Raw genomic sequence first — 19,821 nt, 5'->3', positions numbered from 1 at the left:
ATGGGTCTCTTACCCATCTTCCTCTCGCTACTGCTACCCGCACTCTTGGTTACCGTCTTTCTTCCCAAGACCCTGCGCTTCGCTGCGGAAATAGTGGGACAACATCTCCGACGATCCTCCCGTACACGACGAGAGTTACTCCTGGCTAGGGTAGCAAGCGAGACCAAGACATTCGAGGCGCAGCAAAAGAACAAGAAGAAAGAGGACGATGACTGGGAACAGGTCGGGAATACACCTCCTGGCAGTGCAGTGAAGGATGGACCAGCGGATAGCGAATGGGACGGCATAGTGGGCTTCTTCCACCCTTTCTGGTATGGATAGCTTGCTCTTGGACTAAGAGTTGTCGCTGACAGGCTGTTCGTATAGCAATGCAGGAGGCGGCGGCGAACGAGTCCTTTGGGCTGCGATCCGAGCAAACCAGAAGCGCTGGCCGAAGGCTACTTGTATAGTCTACACCGGCGACCACGACGTCGACAAAGCCGCCATATTGAAGCGTGTCAAAGACCGTTTCAACATCCAGCTATACCCACCGACCGTCCACTTCCTATACCTCACAACCCGCGACTGGGTACTCGCAAGCTCATGGCCGCGATTCACACTACTGGGCCAATCTCTCGGCTCTCTCATCCTCGCCTATGATGCCTTCAGTCTTCTCGTACCCGACATATTCGTCGACACTATGGGCTACGCCTTCGCCCTCGGCCTATCGTCCTTCCTCTTCCCGACTGTACCGACCGGCGCATACGTACACTATCCGACCATCTCGACCGACATGCTAGACTCGCTACAGGCTGGAGGCCAAGGCATCAATGCAGGATCAGGCGCAGGATACCGAGGCATGGCAAAGAAGAAGTACTGGCAACTCTTTGCGAAGTTATACAGCAAAGTCGGCAGCACCATTGACGTGGTAATGACCAACTCTACATGGACGCAAAGCCACATCAAGTCTCTCTGGGAACCATACCGTATCAAACGAAGCAAGGCAATCGACATCGACGTCGTATTCCCACCCGTCGCAGTCGAAGAAGTCATAGAAGCCGTTCCAGTCTCCGAGTCTAGCGAGAAGGACCGTGGCCCTTACCTGCTCTACATCGCGCAGTTCCGACCAGAAAAGAACCACCGACTGATTCTCGAGGCCTTTGCATCCTTCCTGCACTCCAAACCCGACCTCCCAGCGTACCCCAACGATACCCCGAAGCTCGTTCTGATAGGTTCAGTACGGAACTCGCACGACGATGCGAAGCGCGTCTACGAACTGAGGCTTCTAGCACACGAGCTACATATCAAGGACAACGTCGAGTTTATCTGCGATGCGCCGTGGCCGCAGATGCTCGAGTGGATGCGCAAAGCCAGTGTGGGAGTGAACGCCATGTGGAACGAGCATTTCGGAATCGGAGTGGTAGAATACCAGGCCGCTGGCATGATCTCTGTAGTCAACAACTCCGGTGGGCCCAAGCTGGATATCGTGATTGAGGTCGACGGAAAACCTACTGGTAAGTCTTAGCACTTCGCAATACCACATTCAGAACACTACCAACATTCAACCAGGCTTCCATGCCACAACCGCAGAGCAATACGCCGACGGTTTCCGCAAAGCCCTCACACTTTCCCCCGAAGACACGCTGGACATGCGACAGCGGGCTCGCCGGTCAGCGGAGCGCTTTACCGATCAAGTATTCGCCGAGAGGTGGCTGAAGAACACGGAGAAGCTCGTTGCCCTGCAAATCGAGCGCACAGCAAAATAGGGAGCGATTCACAGGACTGGGAGCATGGCGTTATACTGGGAATTTTCGATACCACACGTGAGCGTTGGGGCGGTTGCATACCACTTAGGAGTCTAGCATCCGATATGAATTCAACTTCTTGCAATCTGTATATCACGGAGTACGCGGGTAGAAGTGATGAGTGATTCGCATGTATGCTGACTGAGCTTTTTTATTTTATCCCTCCTTCAGGGAATTATAGCTAGCTATGTAAATATCTTCAAGCGGATATGCGTATGCATATCCTAGAATGGTTGACGCAAGTTCGATCCGACCGATTCAAACAAGTCGTCGTCCTTACTACCATAACTTTTCGTAAGACGAGCATTAAGCGGCTGAATGCCAATCGATGAATGAATACAGCGCAAATAGCATGATAGCAGCAGAAGAGGAAGAATCAAAGTGGCGGGACCAGCCAAGCCAAACCAAGAATGCAAATAACGAAGCCAGATCAGAATCGCTCAAGTTCCTGGAAGCGCTCAACAGGGTCGGCAAAAGACCGCGTCAAGCCAACCGATGCCCAGAAGTCGTCACTGACATCTTCTCTGCGCGCGAGACGCTCCAACAACGACCGCGCATCACGGAGCTCCTGGTCGAGTGGTGGCGGTTGCGGCGACTCCGCGGGTATGAGTGGAGGCATACCCTCGTAGTCATTGGCGCTCACGGGTTCCTCTGCTGGTCCGTCGAGCTGGGGGATTTGTGGTCTCTGCGGCGTGTCCGTGTCGGCGTCCCGCCAGATGCCAGAGTTGTAGAAGCTGTGAACGACCTCGCTGGCGTCGCGGGATCTGTCGATTACGCGGAGTCCGTAGCGTTCTGCATCGCGCGCAGGAGGTTCGCTGGAGAAGTACGATGGGCGCATTCTTCGGCGAGGGGCGGTCGAGTCTGAAATGTTCAAGCGGTTCCTGCGGGCCTCGGTGCCGGTACGACGGCGTATGCTGCCGCGTACGTCCATCTCTTCTTCTTCGGTGTCGGAGGCTGAGTCGTCCTCTGAGGTATCGCATGCCCTCATGAATTGCTCGTTTTGTGGAGGGGAAGGACGTCGTGATGGCACTGTAAGGTGGGTATGCGACGATGCGGCTGAGTTGGCACTTCCTGCTCGTGAGCTGGGATGCGAATTTGTAAATGAGGCTGCGGCTGCGGCTGATGCGAATGATGACCCCGCACTTGGTGCGACGGGGTCGTCCACGACGGTGGTGAGGAAGCTGTCCCATTGCAACTGATCTTCAAAGGGACTGACGCTGCGATTCCGGTCGCCTAAGCCATCCAGCGCACCAGCTGGACTCCAGGACTCGCGCAGAGAGCTGGCAGGTAGCGGTCCGTCAGCAATGGTGCGGCGACCCATTCTACGCAGCGGAGGGAATGCTACAGCGTGGTTCTCGCCTGTCTCGTGGCTCTCCTCGGGCGCATTCGCACTATCGCCTCGCGTCGATCGGTCAGCACGGGGGCTCTGAGAACGCGTTGATCGTCTGGTAGTGCGACGGTATGATCTGTATTCGCGCAGGCGTGAAAATGGGTCTTGCGCATCGCGTTGTGCTTCCGTTTCGGGCGTTCGCGACGCTGCCGCTGGCGCAAATCCCGGGGTGAAAGCGGGCAAGGGGCGGTCATGGTCGGGAGTGGCGCGCGTCTCATACGCGCGCATGTAGCCATCAAGGCGACTGCGCGATCGGCGCACGCTGCTCTCGTCGCGTTGTAGAGTAGGTGGGTGTCTCGAAGGCTCGTTGCTGCGGTATTCGGTCCTCGACACTTCGGGGACGGGTGGCGGTGCCAGACGCGCGCGATGCGACGAGCGAGGAATCCATTCAATATGCGGACCGGAGATGAGGAAATCCGTGTCGAGGGCGCTGTGAGGGCGCGGTGACCTGTTAGGTCTGACGCGGCGGCGGATGGGTGAGCGTGAGCCGGCAATGTCAGCCCTCAGTGCGTCTTTCTTCGCGTCTTCTTCGCGATTAATGTTCCATCCGATCGGGATACCCATTGCGCCAAATGTGTGATCTGCTTCGTTCCAAAAAAGATGGGTGAGGTGCGGTGTTGATGGTGACGCGCCGGATGATGCTAATGGGATGGGTCGGAGAAGGAACTAGGGCGGCAGAGCGGCGCACGTCGCAGCCGCCTAAACCAGGACAGTGAGGCTGAAGGGTCCAGGGGAGGCGCAGAACTTCAAGTGGGATGACAGCGCTGACACTTGTCTCCCAACATTCATATAGCAAACGTCTTTGGTCTAGATTATCACCTCTGAATAGCTTGTCTCAGCTTCACTTTACTGTGTATCGCAGTTCCATGTTCCCACAGCAAACGACCCATCGTCTTCGCCAGGCGCGACCGCGATCGCCAAGCCTCAGTTACCCAATGCAGCAAGGTCGCACCTGTCCGCAGCTTTTGGTCCACTCGCCCCAATGAGTCAACTTAACCTGCAGGTACATCGTTTCAGAACATTCCGCGTCTGCCTGGACCCATAGTTGCCTATGCTACTGTAAACTACTCGTCTCGTGGTCATGATCCAGCCTGGCTTGGAACGGATCAGTCTGCTTCTGAAGAATGTCCACTTTCCGTGGAAATCGATACATGTCGCTGGCACAAACGGCAAAGGATCCATTTGCCACTATGCCTCGAGGCTCCTTTCCAAGCGACTCACAATTGGCAAATTCACATCTCCACATCTCATAGACAGGTACGCACGCTGTCACGTGAGCTAGTTCTCATCTAACCTTGGAACTTTTCCAGATGGGACTGTATAAGCATCAACCATAAGCCCGTGGAAGAGGCCCTCTTTCGCAAGATCGAGAAGCACTATCTGGACCTGAGTATAAGAGATGGCATCAGTGCTTCAAATTTCGAAATATTGACCGCCACTGCTTTCCACATCTTCAACGAAGCCAAAATTGACATTGGCATCGTTGAAGTGGGCATGGGCGGAAAGCTCGACGCTACCAATATACTGAACAACCAAGCGGTTTCAGTCATTGCAAAGATAGCGCGAGACCACGAAGGCTTTTTAGGTGATACCCTAGAAGAGATCGCACTCCACAAAGCTGGCATCCTCAGGCCGGATGTGCCCTACCTTGTCAATCCTAAAAATGAGGGAAACGTCAAAGAGGTCATTGAGGAACATGCTCGCAGCATTGGGGCAGGACCTTGTTTGGAATATGACCCCCCGGGCTTTTCGAAGATGCTGTTTGCGAACGAAGACCGGCCACCAAAACCGACCGATCAACGAGAAAATATTGTCCTCGCAGCGAGGGCTACGATGGCAGCAATGGAGAGTCTCGGCAAAGAGATGAAACCGTTTGTGATGCAACAAACCTTGCACGGCGCCAGGAACATTCCATACCCAGGACGACTAGAGCCGGTTCGAGTACCGCCTATTTTTGGTGTGCCAAGCACGGATGGCACGACTGGAGTTAGTCAAAAAGGAGAGTTTATTCTGGTAGATGGAGCTCATAACGCCGACGCTGCCACATTGCTGAGTGGCCACGTTGGACGGAATTTGCGGGTAAGGAAGAAGGTTCCTGGTGTTCAAAGGCCACGCAGGGGATGGCCTATCACATGGGTACTTGCAATGACCGATGGGAAAGATGCACACAAATTCCTGAGAAACATACTACATCGAGGAGACAATGTCGTCACTACGTCGTTTGGTCCGGTGGATGGTATGCCTTGGGTGAAACCAATGCATCCAAAACGACTCCTCGCCATAGCAAAATCGATCGAGCCCACTATCACGGGACTGGCTGTGGAAGAAGGTGGACCGCTGCGAGCGCTTTGTACAGCGAAATATCTTCGCGAACCCGAAGGACCGATCGTCCTGACAGGTAGTCTGTACCTTGTGGGTGACCTTCATCGCGATTTGCGGGCGAATTATGGAAAGGACTACTGGAATAGACCACATTTTGAGGAGACCAGGAAGAAGTTCGCAGCGATGCTAGAGGAGGAGAAGCACAGAGCTAACCGGCTGCTCGGCGGACCCATCGATCCCTTTGATCAACCACTTGATCTCAATGCCGGAAAAGGCGAAGAGAGCGATGAGTGGAAAAGGCAGCAAGTGAACCGCGAAAAGCGGAGGGCAATGCAAGAAGAGATCGAGGCTCTTGACCGAGAGATGGAGCTTCTCACAGCCGAAGAGCAGCGTCTCACAAAAGGGCGCACGCCGGCTACAAATAACGACACCTCGGCTACAGATCGGGGATCAAATCCACCCCGTATCCACAACCCAGCAATAACTTTGTTAGAGGAAGGCGCACCCCTCCCCAGCAAATACAAGACGAAGAGCCTTGAGAGCGGGGCGAAGATTAGATATCACAAAACAGTGTCGTCGTCACTGGATGAGGAAAAACGGGTGGAGCCTTCTCCTCCTATATATAGGGCACCCCTCAAGGCCGACTCATACAGCCCGACCACCTTGGACAATGGCGGAAAGATAAGATTTCACAAAGTAGAGTAAGTTGCTCAGCCAACAAGAGTGAAGGGCGTACCGAAACTAACCAGGGAATAGGAGCAGGAGTGGCACGCTGGTGGTCAACTTGAATCACCGTCGGGAGTAGACATTTGATCAGCGCCTGGAGGTCGACATCCTAACCTGTACGATATGATTGTGTATGAATGTTGGAGTAGCAGTGGATTGCAGAGAGACACCACTGTGCAAATGTCATTGTATCTTCTAGGTTCTTCATGTGTATATCATTACTCCACTTATCCTAGGGTAGGGGTTTATAGTGCATTACACAAGTAGAAGTGCTTCAGTCCCTATCGTACGCTCCCGACTCCAAGCTCTATCCCAAAGAGCACAAGAGCGCACGTGCAGAAGCAAGCAGCCGCTCTCCGGCGATACAGCATGTAGCGGTCACAGATCTAATCAGCTCCCAAACCCCACTTTTTACTAGTAAAACTACCGCATGCGGTATGTTTGGGAGCAAAACCGTGGATTATGGCGATCTCTTGGCACAGCGAAACGTCGCGATCAGTTCTGAGAGGGCGCTGCCCCCCGCGGCGGTGGCGCCGGCAATTAGCGGCCAGCACAGACCACCCCACACAATATTCGATTTCGACAGTCGAGCATCGTGACCCCGACAAGCCTACGCACGCCCACGCACGCCCGATTCAACTCCGCCGACAACAAGTCAATACTGTCAGTCGCCCTTTTCGTGCAGCCGTTACAGGAACCGCCATGAAAGCACAAATTTAGCTGACTTTGAAAATAGCAAGCGACAATCCCAAAACCCTCCAACCACACATCATGTCTCACGAGTCGGTCTGGTATTCGCGCCCTAGGACTTACGGCAAGGGCTCCCGCGAGTGGTACGTTTGAACCCAAAATCCCGATACACTAGATGGAGGAGGGAGGGGGAAGAGGCGCCGATTATATATGCGGCTGGGGCCAGGGCGAGCGCACCGTGTTGGTCTGCGCGAGGGGAGGGATTGGATGCACCTGATGCAACGGGCCAGGATACCAGTACGATGGCTAACACAGTACTCACAGCCGCGTCTGCACCCACCCCGCTGGTCTAATCCGCAAGTACGGCCTCAACATCTGCCGTCAGTGCTTCCGCGAGAAGAGCTCCGACATTGGCTTCGTCAAGGTACGTCCTTACACACACTTGCACAAAAGCACGCATACTCACATCGCAACAGCACCGATAGATTTTCTCTACCGTTCGCTTCGAGGGCTGGAGTAGAAGGCGCATGTGACGACGATGATTACCTGACGATACGATACAACAATGTTACCTCGACCCGACCGCCCCACACGATCAAGCAAGAGGACGGATATGGGTCTGAGATAAAAGGAAAAGCAGAGAGAGTGGGCTTTGTAGTCGGGTGGGGATGGTTCTGCATGGCGTATTTCCTCATACTGTGTTTACGGGCAATGGGGGATACCCGGCCTTGCATGCAATGAGAAATCAATCCTGAATTCACAATACGGCTCTTACTGGTGCACTGATGTAACAGAGGGGTGTCTTTCGAACTCAGGACACATGATGCAGGCTATCATCGACAACCAGGACCTGGGGCTCGCCACCCCGAAACAAGATCTCATCATCGACAGCCCGGCTTTGGTCTTAGTCCCACTATACCACAGTCATGGCTAGGGCAAGCGCTCATCTTCCTCGTCATCTCACAAAACCCGTCAAGCAGGAGATGATACAATATCGCCAGCACAGGCAGGCAGCAGATATACATTGAGGACAAGACAGAAGCATCCAATCTCATTCATACACAGGTATATACGTCGACCTCTTGATATCAAATGCGCGCAAACGAAAGCAACAAAACAAGACGTAAGAGACATGTACAAATTACAACCTTGGCTCATGACATCCCGACAACCGACTGTTCCAAAAACAAGAGCGCGAGCATCCGTCATCCACCCATCCATCACCGCTATGCCCTTTCATTCATCGCCCTTGATTGCCATGAAGAAACGGACAAGGAGACATTATTCCCCCCCTTCTCTTGATTCCACAAACACACGTGTTGCTTACTCCGCCTGAGGCATACTCTCCACCTCTTCACTCAACGCCCGCCAGTTATCCGCCTGCAGCTCCGCATACTTGACACGTTCCTGTGCCCACTCCTGATGCAGTCTACTAACGTGGTATTGCGACTTTTGGAAGAAGAGTAGTTCGTCGCGGATGCATTCTTGGATGAAGACGCCGCGGGCGTGTTGTTGGACGATGGATTCCTTGTCCTAGCATCACGCATTAGAATATGATCTCATTGTTTAAAGGGGATTGGAAACTAACCTTAAAAATGGCATCCTCCACCTTCTCCGCCTCACCGGGCTTGATCTGCTCGGCGGGTTTCTGGCGGATGTTGTGGAGTTTGGTTTCGTTGTTTGCGATGCGCTTTTCCAATTGGGGGATGTTGTCGCGGGCGTACTTGTCTCGGCGGTCGAACATGTCGCGTACGCTGACTAGAGTGTCTCTCTGTCTCTTCAGGTCTTCGAGAACACCTTCTTCCCATCCTCTTGCTTCGTCTTCTAGCAATTGTCTGCTGGAGTCTAGGTGTCGTGCTGTAGCATTCATGCCCTCGTTCAGCAATGGCACGTCGTTCGTGTCGACAGCGTACGTTTCTTGACTTGACTCCGTGAGTCCGCTGAGAGCGGAGGAGAAGCGTGCGTATTCCGCTGCCATTCCTTCGTTTCGGCGAGAGAGGCGCTCCATCATGCTGCAGAGGGTGATGTAGGTTTCTGCGCTGCGTCGGATGCCAGATCGGACGGTATCGAAGAGCTCAGGGAGGGTCTTCGGGAGGGAGTCTTCGAGATCCGGTGGTAGGGGTTTGCCGGTAAATTCTTCCTGAACGGATAAGTTGGCTTGTTTGCGCCATACTGCGAGTTCCTGTTCCAATTAGTACGTGCTGGGCATTCTCCAAACAGATTAAACATACCGTAGGTACTGTCAGGAACATGACTACCAGCTGCTCCTGGTTCAGAACTGGATGCCGTACGAGCGCGTTGGTGAAGCGCGCAAGGCCCTTTCTTCGCTTCTCGAGGAAAGTGGCATCCGCAGCTATTGGGTTGCCGTTGACTAAGAAATCTCAATACGTATCAAGGCCACAGCGGGATGAGTACTTACTACCGACCCTCTTCGGAGGCAACAGTGGCAATTGTCTGAAGGGATACCGCTTGTGCAGACAGTCCAGCAGCCAGACGAAATCACTGTATCGGCGCACGACCTTTGTGGTGCGTTTCGAGCTGGCAACTTCGTAGTTGCGGTGCTGGAACATGAACATGCCCTCTTTCTCTGAGAGCGCAGTAATGGTAATGACCTCTTCGTTCCCACTGCCGCCTGGATTCAGTCGCCCAATGGATCTGCCCAACTCTGGTGTCGCATTGGAGCCACCCTCTCCTCCTGCGGGTGCGCCGAAGCCTTCTTCACCCAAGCCAGGGGCAGCGAATGGCTGGCTCGCTCCGCCATTGTATCCGCCCCAGCCACCTTCACTGCTCAAAGAACTTGGCTGGACGGGCTGTGGGATGTTGGAGGAAGCGGCGGTCGATTGTGTTGTAAACTGACTCGTCGTTCGTGCGGTTGGGGGTAAGCTCGAGCCGTTGGTGTGCGGTTGGGAGCTTGTATAGCTCGCGTGGCTGTGGCCTCTGTGCAGGTCGGGGCTGCCCCAAGGATCCGCCTCTGGGTCGCCGAAGGATTGCTTGCGCATAGGCGCGCTCGACTTGCTTGCAGGAGACGGTTGCTGCGCAGACGGCTGGCGTTGCGGCGCGGGAGGAGTCGGGGGCTGGGCTTGTTGGGGAGGAGGTGATGGTTCGCGGGCCTTGGTGGACTGCGGCAGCGTCACGGTTGGGACGGGAAGATCTGGCGGGGCGTCAATGTCGTTCTTTCGCGGCATGCGCGACAATGCTAACACTCACTCCTTTTCCTCTCGTCGACGCTGTCTAGGGTGATGTCCTCATGCTCTTGCGCCAACCCAATCAGGGCGAAGACAACATTGAACTCGTTCCTGCCCAGTTCGGCGCTGCCACCAGACGGTAGCACAATCTCGAGGATCTTGGACTGCGCGTGACCGGGGATGTCGCTCTCGGCCAGTAGCTTCTTGACACCCTCGACGCTGACCCCATTGCCTTCGCGGTCGCCAGCATCTAGCAGTGCGTCGAAAGCGTCAATGTACGAGTCGGGCACGTCCGAGGCAGGCAGCAGCGACTTGACGAGAGCTTCGCGTCCGGCTTTCTTGGGCGTGGGGAAGCCCCAGGGCGAGTCGTTGGCGTCGAGGTCGTCTGCGAACAAGCTGTTGCCCGTCTTGCCCGCGGGCTTGGGATCGTCATCGAAGAGCGACGACGACTGCTTCGCGCGCTGCGGCGGGTCATCGTCACCGAATAAAGACATTGTCGCCGGGAGAAGATGCGCAGCCGACTAATTATTTCTAAGCTGCACGTCGTCGATGGACAGAATGCAGGGCCACAGCTTAGACTGGAGGTGCTACACGCGATGATAACATGGAGCTATGATGCGGCGGTGCAAGGAACCGGGCTCCACTAACGCCCGTCCCATGCCCTACCAGATCGTCACAGCCTTATCAATGCCTTGGCACACCTGATTGACTTCTGACAACTGTAGACGTAGGAGTTACTGACAAGTGCAAACGTGTGATTTACTGATTTATTGATATTTTGCTGTACATGCTATAGCGCTTAATAGATCGCAGTATCCACTGCTCCCCCTGTCGTCGCAGGCTTGCGCCATTCCACCTAAATCAAAGAGCCTGACCTTATGGCCGGCGGGTATCCATCCCTCATACAAACACCAAAGATTTTTTAAGTTCCAATTGCGCCATTCCATGCCGATGCTGTGTGGGGTTTCCACTGTCCTCAATCCATGCCATCAATGCGCCATTCAATGTGGGGGTATATACGTGCTATCAACGTTCGAAATATAAACAGAAACATGCGAGAGAAGATGGTGTGCCGACAAGCTACCTGTCGTGATCTGTCCGAGGGTGGTTTTCGGGCCTGCTAAAGTCGATGGTCGATGTCGACTCATCTTGTGGCAAAGGTGAACTCGGTGCAGACAGCGCTGGTCGCATCTCTGTCCCGAGACCACCAGTGTTGTGTTGGCGACCAAGCGGGGCTGCCGGCGAGAACCGGATACGGGGAGTGCGTGTGGAGTTTGGCGAGGCCGACAAGTTGACGACCTCGCTTGAATTAGTCCCTCCATGAGATTGATCTTGTTCGCTCGGAGTTGGCGCACTCGCTTGCTGGGTACCCGCACTGGCAGAGGACTCGTCCTGTTGTGCTTGTTGCTGTTGGCGAATAATGTCCGGAGACCAGGTTTGGCCCCGAGGTTGGGCAGGAATGATTGTGACTGGTAGAGTCGTTTCGTGCTGTGACCCAGGCTTCTTCTTCGACCTGAGCTTTTCGCCTTGCTGTGCGGCAAAGGTACCCAGGCGATCGGCTAGAGCTAGCCCGTTGTAGTTGCGAGGGGGTATGTTGGCTGCGACGTCGTCTACCGCGAGTGGTTCGATGACCTGCCCCCTCTGGAGTTCCTTTGGCGGGGTCCGTCCTTTTCGTCGGAATGGGTTCCCTAAAGCTTGCCATTGGAATCTACTTCGGCTGGTGACAGGTTCCAGTTCTCCTCCCTTCTCAGGGTCCTCAGGGTCAGCTGGTTGAACCTGAGGTTCTTGCGGTGCGTTGTGTGTTGATGGTTGTGCTTCACGATTTCCTGGTCGATCGTCTGCTGGTGCGTGCCGTGGATTTACAGGTGTATCGCTGAGGGGATGATAGCGAACTGTGTATACAGTCGAGTCAGCACTGGTGGTGTCTGTCCTGCTGACTGGTGATGCAATGATTGGTACCGGAGGCGGGGTCTGCACTCGTACATAGGCCCGCGAGTTGCGGTCTCCACGTGCAGCAGATGCCGACCGTCGCACAACCGGGGGTGGTGCAGGAATGTGGATAGTGCGCTTCTTTCGTGCTTCTGCTCGTGGCGATTCGGTCATCTTGCGTCCAAACCTCTGAGCAAGGTCGTTGAAGCGGCCGGCATGTGCTGATGTGAACGCGCCGACGCCGAAGCCGCCTGAGCTTCCCCCACTCTTCTTCTCATCTTTTTCTGATAGCTGCCCCTTGCGTTTCGAAGGCCATTTCGAGTCGGAGGGTGTGTTATCGAGCATATCGTCTCCATCGTATATTTCTCTCCCCAAAATTCCGTCTTTTCTCTCTTCTCTTTCCAGCGCTTCAATGCGCTCCACCCACTCCCAAACGATGACACTGGCAGCGGCAGCCCCTACCCAGCGGAAGTAGTCTCCCCATCCGGCAATGGTGTAGTTGGCGATATCGGTAATGAAAAATACGACGGGCGTGAGAATGGCAATGATAGATAGCAGGGCAACGACGCTCATGTTCCACATCATGGAGTGGTAGAAGGCGTATCGTCTCTTGGTGATGGCGTAGTACATGACCCAGGCGGCGTAGAGCATGCTGAGTGATAGTTGGAACAGGTAGCTGAGGGCGGGGATCGCGGTGTCGAAGTGTGCGGGGCGGCGTTGGTTCTCATAGGGACCGAAGCTGTTCAGACAGCTGAATGCAATGTCGAGCAGGATGAGAGCGAATCCGACCCATTTGATGATGACCTTCTCTTTGTGGCGCGGGAACAGGCGTATCAGGGTCTGTACTTGTGCGAGCCAGAGGAAGATGTCGGAAACAACGCGCGAAACCTTGATTTCCATGCCAGCTACGACCTGGTCACGCAGCTCCATGGCGTCGATGAAGCCCTCCTCGTACTGGCGTTCGGCGATCTTGAACGTGTCGGCGGTGGCGAGCGTCAGGGAAATGGCGACGGTCAGGGCCGCGGCCTTCTGCAGCCATGGACGGCTTCCGACTCCGATGATGGATCCGCTCCCTGTTGCGCCGCTGATCATGCCGCGTCGTCCCATGAGCCCTGAGCGTCCCGAAGCGTTGCCGACGAAGAAAGTGCGTGGTGTGATGATGAGCATGATGACGAGCATCCAGGCGATGACGGTCGCGGCGCCTGTCGCGTAGGCCTGGGGCGTGATGGATGCGTGGAAGGGGTCGCGCATGTCGGCGACGCTGGTGATGCCCCCCGTGCCGTCGTCGATGTTGCCCTGCTGGGTGGCCGTGTTGGTGCAGAGCGGGCGGAAGACGGCATTCTGGTCGAGCGTGATGGTGTTGCCGGGCGAAATTTCGATGGTTCCGTGGGCCGGCAGCTTGTACGAGGGACAGTGCTGGTATCGGTCGTCAGTCGCGTGCGTGGAGGGCGTCGCGGTCGTGATACTCACGTAGGGTCGGGTGGCATCGGGCGCGCGACGGTCCAGGAGAGGCGCTCCATGCCGCCAGGACTCGGCCTCCCACATGGTCGGTCGGCGGTTATACTGGTCCAGCAGCAGTTCGTGTCCGGTAGAAGAAGCCCATGGAGATTCAGACGAGCGACATGGCCTGTGTGTGGTGTTGAGGTCGAGGGTCGCCGTCGTGGGTTAAGCGTCAAGGCCAAGTGGGAGGTGTCTGGGCGAAGCTTGAGGGAATGCAGGCGGTCCCGGTGGCACCTGCCGTTCCAGACTGCCATTGCCCGCCGCTGATTGGCGCGTCTTTCGGCCCTTCCAAACAGAAAGTCAGAAACTACCACCAGCCGCGGAGCCCCCAGTCACTCCGCAGCCCGAAACGTCGCAGACTGAAGCCAGCAGAGTGGGCCGCGTGTGCAACTCCAAACTGCTTCACGCGCGCTCTGGGCTTTCTCGCCCGTATCAATCGCGAACACTGTGCAGCCTCCTCAGGGTGAGTGAGTCTCGTCCGCGCATGAACCAATCTCGTCGGCGCAGGGTGGCAGGGCGCGCGCAGCCTCGGATCATATCGGGGAGACATGGGGGACCCTCTTTTCGCGACTGGGGAAGCTGGATGCCTTCCCCAGCACTGACAGCAAAATCTAACCACCTGGCCGCTACTGCACCGCCAAATCAATACGTTCATGCGATGTTGAACAGGTAGAGAATATGGTTTGCCCGTTCCCTGCTCACGCTTCAAACGACAGCTCGGGGCTAAGATTCACTACTGCTACTGCGTCTATCCCAGCCCAGGCCTGAGGCTCACAGATGGCGTGATCTCGGTGACAGCTGCACCATGACTGAAGCCCAGTCCGCACAACAACATCGAAATCCTTAGTTCAACGTCGACTGCATCCCAAAACCGGATTCTGCGTCCTCACAATGCACCAGCGAACACATCATCGCGAGTGGTCTGTATACCAGCCGTTGTAGCCGGGCATCGTCCGAAAAACACTTCGAGTCGACCACGTGCATGCGCTTCGCTTAATTGAAGAGAGCGCATTCAGTTCATTCGACACACGAATCGAGCTGTCTCGATCTGTTCAACCTTGGAGAACACCAACCTCAAGAGGCAATCGGGACAAGCTGCTTCGTGCGGGCGAACATCCGGGAAAGCTTGAACACGCCCACGTTCTGGCCATGCGCGTCTAGAACCACCAACACAGTTCGGCCTGGTCTGACGCGCTTGATCCTTCCGTGAACACCTCTGCAGCTGTTCGCCAAGGGACACTACATGCTGCCGACTTCCGATCCTGACGCCGCTCATAGTCTGCAGTCAGTGTCGCGCAACATGACGAACCTGTGGAACGTGCTGTCAGCCGAACTCTGTTGACAGCTCTCACCGCTTGCGATAACTTGGGGCTATGTATACAGCGAACAGGTATCACCAAAACCATCACCTCCACGTTTGTCCGCTGGAGTTCGACACAAAGATACTCGCGTCTGAAGTCGAGCGTAGACTTCCGAACACCGCATGCATCTAATTTGTATGTCTGCGTGACATGTCGGCTCAAACTGCCCTTCCAACACGCGCGCTCTTCTATTTTACAATTCCCTTCCAGTATCTTACACTTTGCTCTCTGTACATCGGCGCAGCGTAGCTTTTCTAAGGATTAGAAATGCTCATATGTAAGTGTGGGATCTAAAACCTTCTAGGTGCACAGAGCTATCAAATTCGGGTAGCTTGGTGCCCTGAAGCTCGTCGAACGAGGGTATCGTCGCCTTTGAGGATATCAAGCGGGTTTGTAGCATTGACTTATGAGATGTCTTGTGGAAACCTGGGTACGTGAGTCCGTACGTACAGGTTGGAACTGTTTGTCATACACAGTCCATTACCAGACATTTATGTGAAGCCACATTCAATTCAACGAATGCCTTGTCACATAGGAGTATGTGAACATAGTTGATATGCTAGGTATAAGTATCCCTCGACATAGCCATCCTTGCGTTACTTCTTTAGAACACGCATTATACCATCGACAACTACATATACCTTTCAACTTACTCATCACTTACATCAGTATTCGCCAGGAGCGAACATCAGCATATCAACCAAGCACGTTTCCTCCAGTCACGTAAAATTACAAAGAGACCATTCCAACGCCTCCTAGCTATATTACGCCTGAAGTCCCATCGATAACCCCACTTCCTGAAATAGCACCCGTCCACGCAGGACGTGATATCTTCACGCTCTTTAGAACACGATGAAAGATCTAGTATTAGCACCAAAGAGTAAGATCGAGATAAATACATACCGCCAAGATCTCAAATCTTTGGAAACACTGCGGGCCGGGAAACCAGAACCCAATTTCAACAAAAAGAAGCGCCTTCCGCCCCCAGATGAGGGAAAGGGCCTGTATGACCCAGTGTTGGCACCAAAGAGCAAGGTCGAGATGAAGAAATATCGCCAACAGGTCAAAGCCTTGGAAGCTCTGCGTGCCGGAGAGCCAGAACCCAAATTCAAGAAGAAGTGGGTTGAGCCCCCAGATGACGGAAAGGGCCTACCACCTGCAGTCATAAGAAAGGGTACCGTGGAGAAGAGAAAAAATAGCTACTGGGGGAACGGCTGGGACGAGCAGATAAAAGCTGAGCGTCTTGAACATAAAGAGGCACAGGCACAAAAGAACCTCAAAGCCATCAACAGCGCTCGATCTAGAGCGGAGAAGAAGAGGATTGACCACGCGAACACTGTTCGAGCTAGGGGCATGCCAGAAACCTATTTCAGGAAGAGTATGCCAGCGGCTGCGAAAATGATAGACATGTGCGATCCAGAACCACGTGGAGGACCGAAAATCACGACTAGAGCGCAGCGAAGTGAGATTCCTATACCGCTAATGGCTGATGTACCGGCTCGTAGACCAAGCCTTCGAGGGAAGTCGAAGGCCGACAAGACAGCGCATAAGAGCCCGCCGCAGCTAGAAGCAGAGCCAGAGATACTCAAAGGGAAGGCACTGCACGACAAATTGACGACTCCCTCGGTCCAAACCCCGACTCCTAGAATGAGTTTCAACGCGTACGGTCAATCAACAATTAACAAAACGGGCATTTTAGTTCCAACTTATTATGTTCCAAAAGCTAAGGAGAAGGAAGCAGCGGAGAAAGCAGCGAGGATGGAGGTTTTACAAGCCGCTGAGAGGGAGCATGATGCTATGCTGAGAAAGATTGAAGAATCTTTCGAAGACCAGGACAAAAGACTCGAAGCGAGGCGCAAGAGAGAAAATATCGATGACCGGATCGAATTACGATCAGAAGAAAGTCTGCGTCAAAGGCGCGATGTAGAGTTTCTGAAAAAGAGACCAGTTGGACTGTTCAGAGCACTCCACTAGACTGCAGCTAGGCATGATTAGCAGGATTTCAAGGAGGATTGGTTCCGGATGAGATACAGTAAGCAGGCAGAGCTAGACAAAGAGGAGTTATACATGTACATGTAACCTTGGAATTAATAGGGTGCTTTCGATGAGAAACCAAACCTGACAGTCGATTGGCGGGTGGGGGTGACATTGATTTGTTGCGACACTTTGCTAACAACCAGGATGAGTGGGACACGCGTGAAATCAAACAAACTAGACTAATGTCTAACCAAAGAGACGTCAAGGCATAGGAGCAGTTCGTTAGGTTGTTGGATGTCGTTCAGCGGATGTTTGTGTTACAGGTTCGTTCTATGCAGTTGACGGTAGACGCATGACGCTAGCGCACGTGCTCGCGCGCCTGCCTGAATCGCCGGGGCCTTGCAGATGCGCACTCTTTCTGCCGCCCCACCGTCATCGAAAGGAAGACGCATTGTTGCCGTCTTGGAGCACTCTCTACAAACTTTTGAATAATATAATAGTCGCGCATTCATCCTCGGGAGTTTGCGACACTCGCACATCTACAGCGACGTTTTCGCAACGCGATTGTCCGACGCGACGGCGCTGCGCAAGATAGAATCTGGGCCGACACTTCAGTGAGAGACATCCATAGTGAAGCAGACTCCAAGACTGGACACGCCAAGATGGCACCCAAGAAGGCGCGCGATCGCAAACGGCAGACCAAAATCAACTTTTCACCTGCCTCCCAATCCTCACCCGCGACTAAATCGACTGCCGCCACGACTATGGGAACCTCGCCGTCGCGACCGAACCTCACGGCTACGAGACCGACAAGACGAGCGCCTAGCAGAGTTTCCAACAAGAGCAACAACAACAAGCCTGAATCTTCGAGCGAGGACGAATTGGTAGTGGGAACAAACAAGGCGATGCGGTTAGGGATGCCAGCCGCGGGCACAGCGCGTGGTATGTTCGATGGATCGAACAATGGCTCTGCCAGCTCAGAGACGTCGGAAGAGGAGGACGAAGTACAAGTGGAGCAACCGAAGTCGCGAAAGCGGAGACGAGCAGCGACGCCCAGCGAATCTGAAGACGAGGAACCGACAGTCACGGTCATTCCGCGCAAACGACAACGCCGTGTTATCGAGATCGGATCTGATACATCGGAGAAACCGAAGAGCAAGAAGAAGGAAGAGAAAAAGAAGACTAAGTCTTCGAAGGCCAGCAAACGGCGAGAGAGGAAGGAGAGTACACCAGAGGAGGAAGAGTTGCGGCCTGCGCCTCGCAACAGCCGAAGAAAGATTGCGGAGAAGGCCCCGACACCAGACGAAGATGAGGACGAGGACGAACCTCTTACCCCAGCACCGAGCTCGAGGCGGAAGATCGTCCGCAGACGTTCTCCATCCGCTGAAGAAGAGGAGCAGAGCCCACCTCGAAGCACGAGGCGCAGACTGAAAAGACGAAAGTCACTTTCAGAAGATGAGGAAGAGCCGCCAGCTACGCCTCAACTTACAAATCGTGGGGATTCTGCGTCAGAGGACGAAGACGAGGAAGAGGGCGAGGGAAGCGCAAACAATGACGAGGACGACGAGGAGCAAGACGAATTGAAAGAGGAACTTGCGTTTCTGCGATCCTCTCCATTACCGGATCGCGGCAGACTGAGAAGCACGCAAGGCAAGCCCAAAAACAAACGCCAGGAAGCTCTAGAGGCATTGAAAAGGCGACGCGCTGGTACCAATGAACCGCCCTCTTCTGCTACACCTGGGCGTAAAAGAGCGATTGTGGTGGAAACAGACTCCGAGTCTGAACTCGAGGTTATCAAGGAAGAGCCAGACAGTGATCTCGAGATCTTGGAACAGGATGACATCGAAGACGACGAGCAAGAGTCAGACCGCGATGCCAACGCCCTTGACATGTTCCAGGAAGACCAAGAAGATGAGCACTTCATCGACGACGATCCGGATAATGTGCTCGGAGAACCGTCTGTCAACGACGATCTCGATGAAATGCGTCTAGCGTTCAGTCTGTCGCGTGCGAAAACACGGGATTTGTTCAAGCACGCTGTCGAGTGGATGGTCATGAAGAAGATTCATCCAGCTTTCGATGCGGAGAAGAACGTCTACGTGCTGACTTTCCGCAAACTGGACGATGAAGTGAAGGGTCTCGCGGGTTCCAAGTACACATCTTCAGCCTGGACAGCAGACTTTACCAGAGCCATTCGCGCAAGACCGTTGCTCTTGATGAACGAACTCAGCGCAGCCGAGAGGGCAGTAATGTCACCACATTGCGAAGCATGCAACCGAACCAACCATACTGCGAGCTTCGAGGTCCTCTTCCAGGGCCAGCCCTACCATCCGGAGACACTGGAACCTCTCGCCAATGCCTCAGACGACAGCGATAGCGACAGTGACTCCGCCTTATCCGCCGACTCTGAAACCCACCTCAACGGCGAAAAGCCAACCTTCAACTACCAAGGAGACCGGATACCACCAGAGTCCCATCGCTTCCCACTGGGTTCGACTTGCAAAGCTAATGCTCAAGTTGCGCATACTTTGTACCACTGGCGCTACAATCTCTACCAATGGGTCAAAGACTACCTCAAGGATGAGGGACATCTGACAGCGGAGAAGTTGGTCAAGCGAGATGGTCGAAGTGATCGCAAGAGGGAAAAAGAGGCAAGGAAGATTGTGGACACTATGGAGGAGAACGGGCGCATCAGGCAGCTCTACCACTCGTACAAGGATCAGCTTAGGGCAGCGGTGGAGGCAGATAATGACTATGCGAATGGGTGGGGAAGGAGAGGCTGATGATTTGTGCGTCTGCTTCGAGGGACAGAGCGGTACTGATAGCCTGGATTACTTTGTTATTGACGAAGGAGCTGGCTTGTATATCAGCACATCATCTCGATCGGTAACGAGCGTGACGCTGAATTGACGATGAAGAGAATTCCAACGTATCAATTCGTAACTTTTGGGTATCAT

General features: G+C 54.3%; 7 protein-coding genes across 7 annotated transcripts; 4 read left to right on the top strand and 3 right to left on the bottom strand.

Moving 5' to 3' along the window:
• ALG11 (asparagine-linked glycosylation protein) lies at positions 1 to 1,745 on the top strand (the record flags this gene model as incomplete). Its single annotated transcript, XM_049330434.1, has 3 exons — positions 1 to 311; positions 367 to 1,493; positions 1,549 to 1,745. 3 exons carry the CDS (start codon positions 1 to 3, stop codon positions 1,743 to 1,745), a joined length of 1,635 nt encoding a protein of 544 aa, XP_049190930.1.
• Positions 1,746 to 2,214: 469 nt separating this feature from the next.
• J4E83_003496 (uncharacterized protein) lies at positions 2,215 to 3,738 on the bottom strand (the record flags this gene model as incomplete). The annotated part of the gene is made up of 1 exon (XM_049330433.1): positions 2,215 to 3,738. One exon carries the CDS (start codon positions 3,736 to 3,738, stop codon positions 2,215 to 2,217), a length of 1,524 nt encoding a protein of 507 aa, XP_049190929.1.
• Positions 3,739 to 4,255: 517 nt separating this feature from the next.
• On the top strand, positions 4,256 to 6,201 carry J4E83_003495 (uncharacterized protein; the record flags this gene model as incomplete). Its single annotated transcript, XM_049330432.1, has 2 exons — positions 4,256 to 4,431; positions 4,500 to 6,201. The coding sequence occupies 2 exons, from the start codon at positions 4,256 to 4,258 to the stop codon at positions 6,199 to 6,201; spliced, it is 1,878 nt and encodes a 625-aa protein (XP_049190928.1).
• A 2,034-nt stretch (positions 6,202 to 8,235) lies between these two features.
• On the bottom strand, positions 8,236 to 10,591 carry J4E83_003494 (uncharacterized protein; the record flags this gene model as incomplete). Its single annotated transcript, XM_049330431.1, has 5 exons — positions 8,236 to 8,445; positions 8,501 to 9,094; positions 9,144 to 9,283; positions 9,332 to 10,063; positions 10,120 to 10,591. 5 exons carry the CDS (start codon positions 10,589 to 10,591, stop codon positions 8,236 to 8,238), a joined length of 2,148 nt encoding a protein of 715 aa, XP_049190927.1.
• A 586-nt stretch (positions 10,592 to 11,177) lies between these two features.
• Positions 11,178 to 13,571, bottom strand: J4E83_003493 (uncharacterized protein; the record flags this gene model as incomplete). The annotated part of the gene is made up of 1 exon (XM_049330430.1): positions 11,178 to 13,571. One exon carries the CDS (start codon positions 13,569 to 13,571, stop codon positions 11,178 to 11,180), a length of 2,394 nt encoding a protein of 797 aa, XP_049190926.1.
• A 2,168-nt stretch (positions 13,572 to 15,739) lies between these two features.
• Positions 15,740 to 16,861, top strand: J4E83_003492 (uncharacterized protein; the record flags this gene model as incomplete). The annotated part of the gene is made up of 1 exon (XM_049330429.1): positions 15,740 to 16,861. One exon carries the CDS (start codon positions 15,740 to 15,742, stop codon positions 16,859 to 16,861), a length of 1,122 nt encoding a protein of 373 aa, XP_049190925.1.
• A 665-nt stretch (positions 16,862 to 17,526) lies between these two features.
• J4E83_003491 (uncharacterized protein) lies at positions 17,527 to 19,647 on the top strand (the record flags this gene model as incomplete). The annotated part of the gene is made up of 1 exon (XM_049330428.1): positions 17,527 to 19,647. The coding sequence occupies one exon, from the start codon at positions 17,527 to 17,529 to the stop codon at positions 19,645 to 19,647; it is 2,121 nt and encodes a 706-aa protein (XP_049190924.1).
• Between the last annotated feature and the right edge of the window lie 174 nt (positions 19,648 to 19,821).

This window comes from Alternaria metachromatica (assembly GCF_023757995.1).
Source record: "Alternaria metachromatica strain BMP 0045 chromosome Unknown scaffold_5, whole genome shotgun sequence".
NCBI lineage: Eukaryota > Fungi > Ascomycota > Dothideomycetes > Pleosporales > Pleosporaceae > Alternaria > Alternaria metachromatica.
The sequence above is the reverse complement of the archived record's forward strand: the minus strand, read 5'-3'. Positions and strand labels throughout refer to the sequence as shown.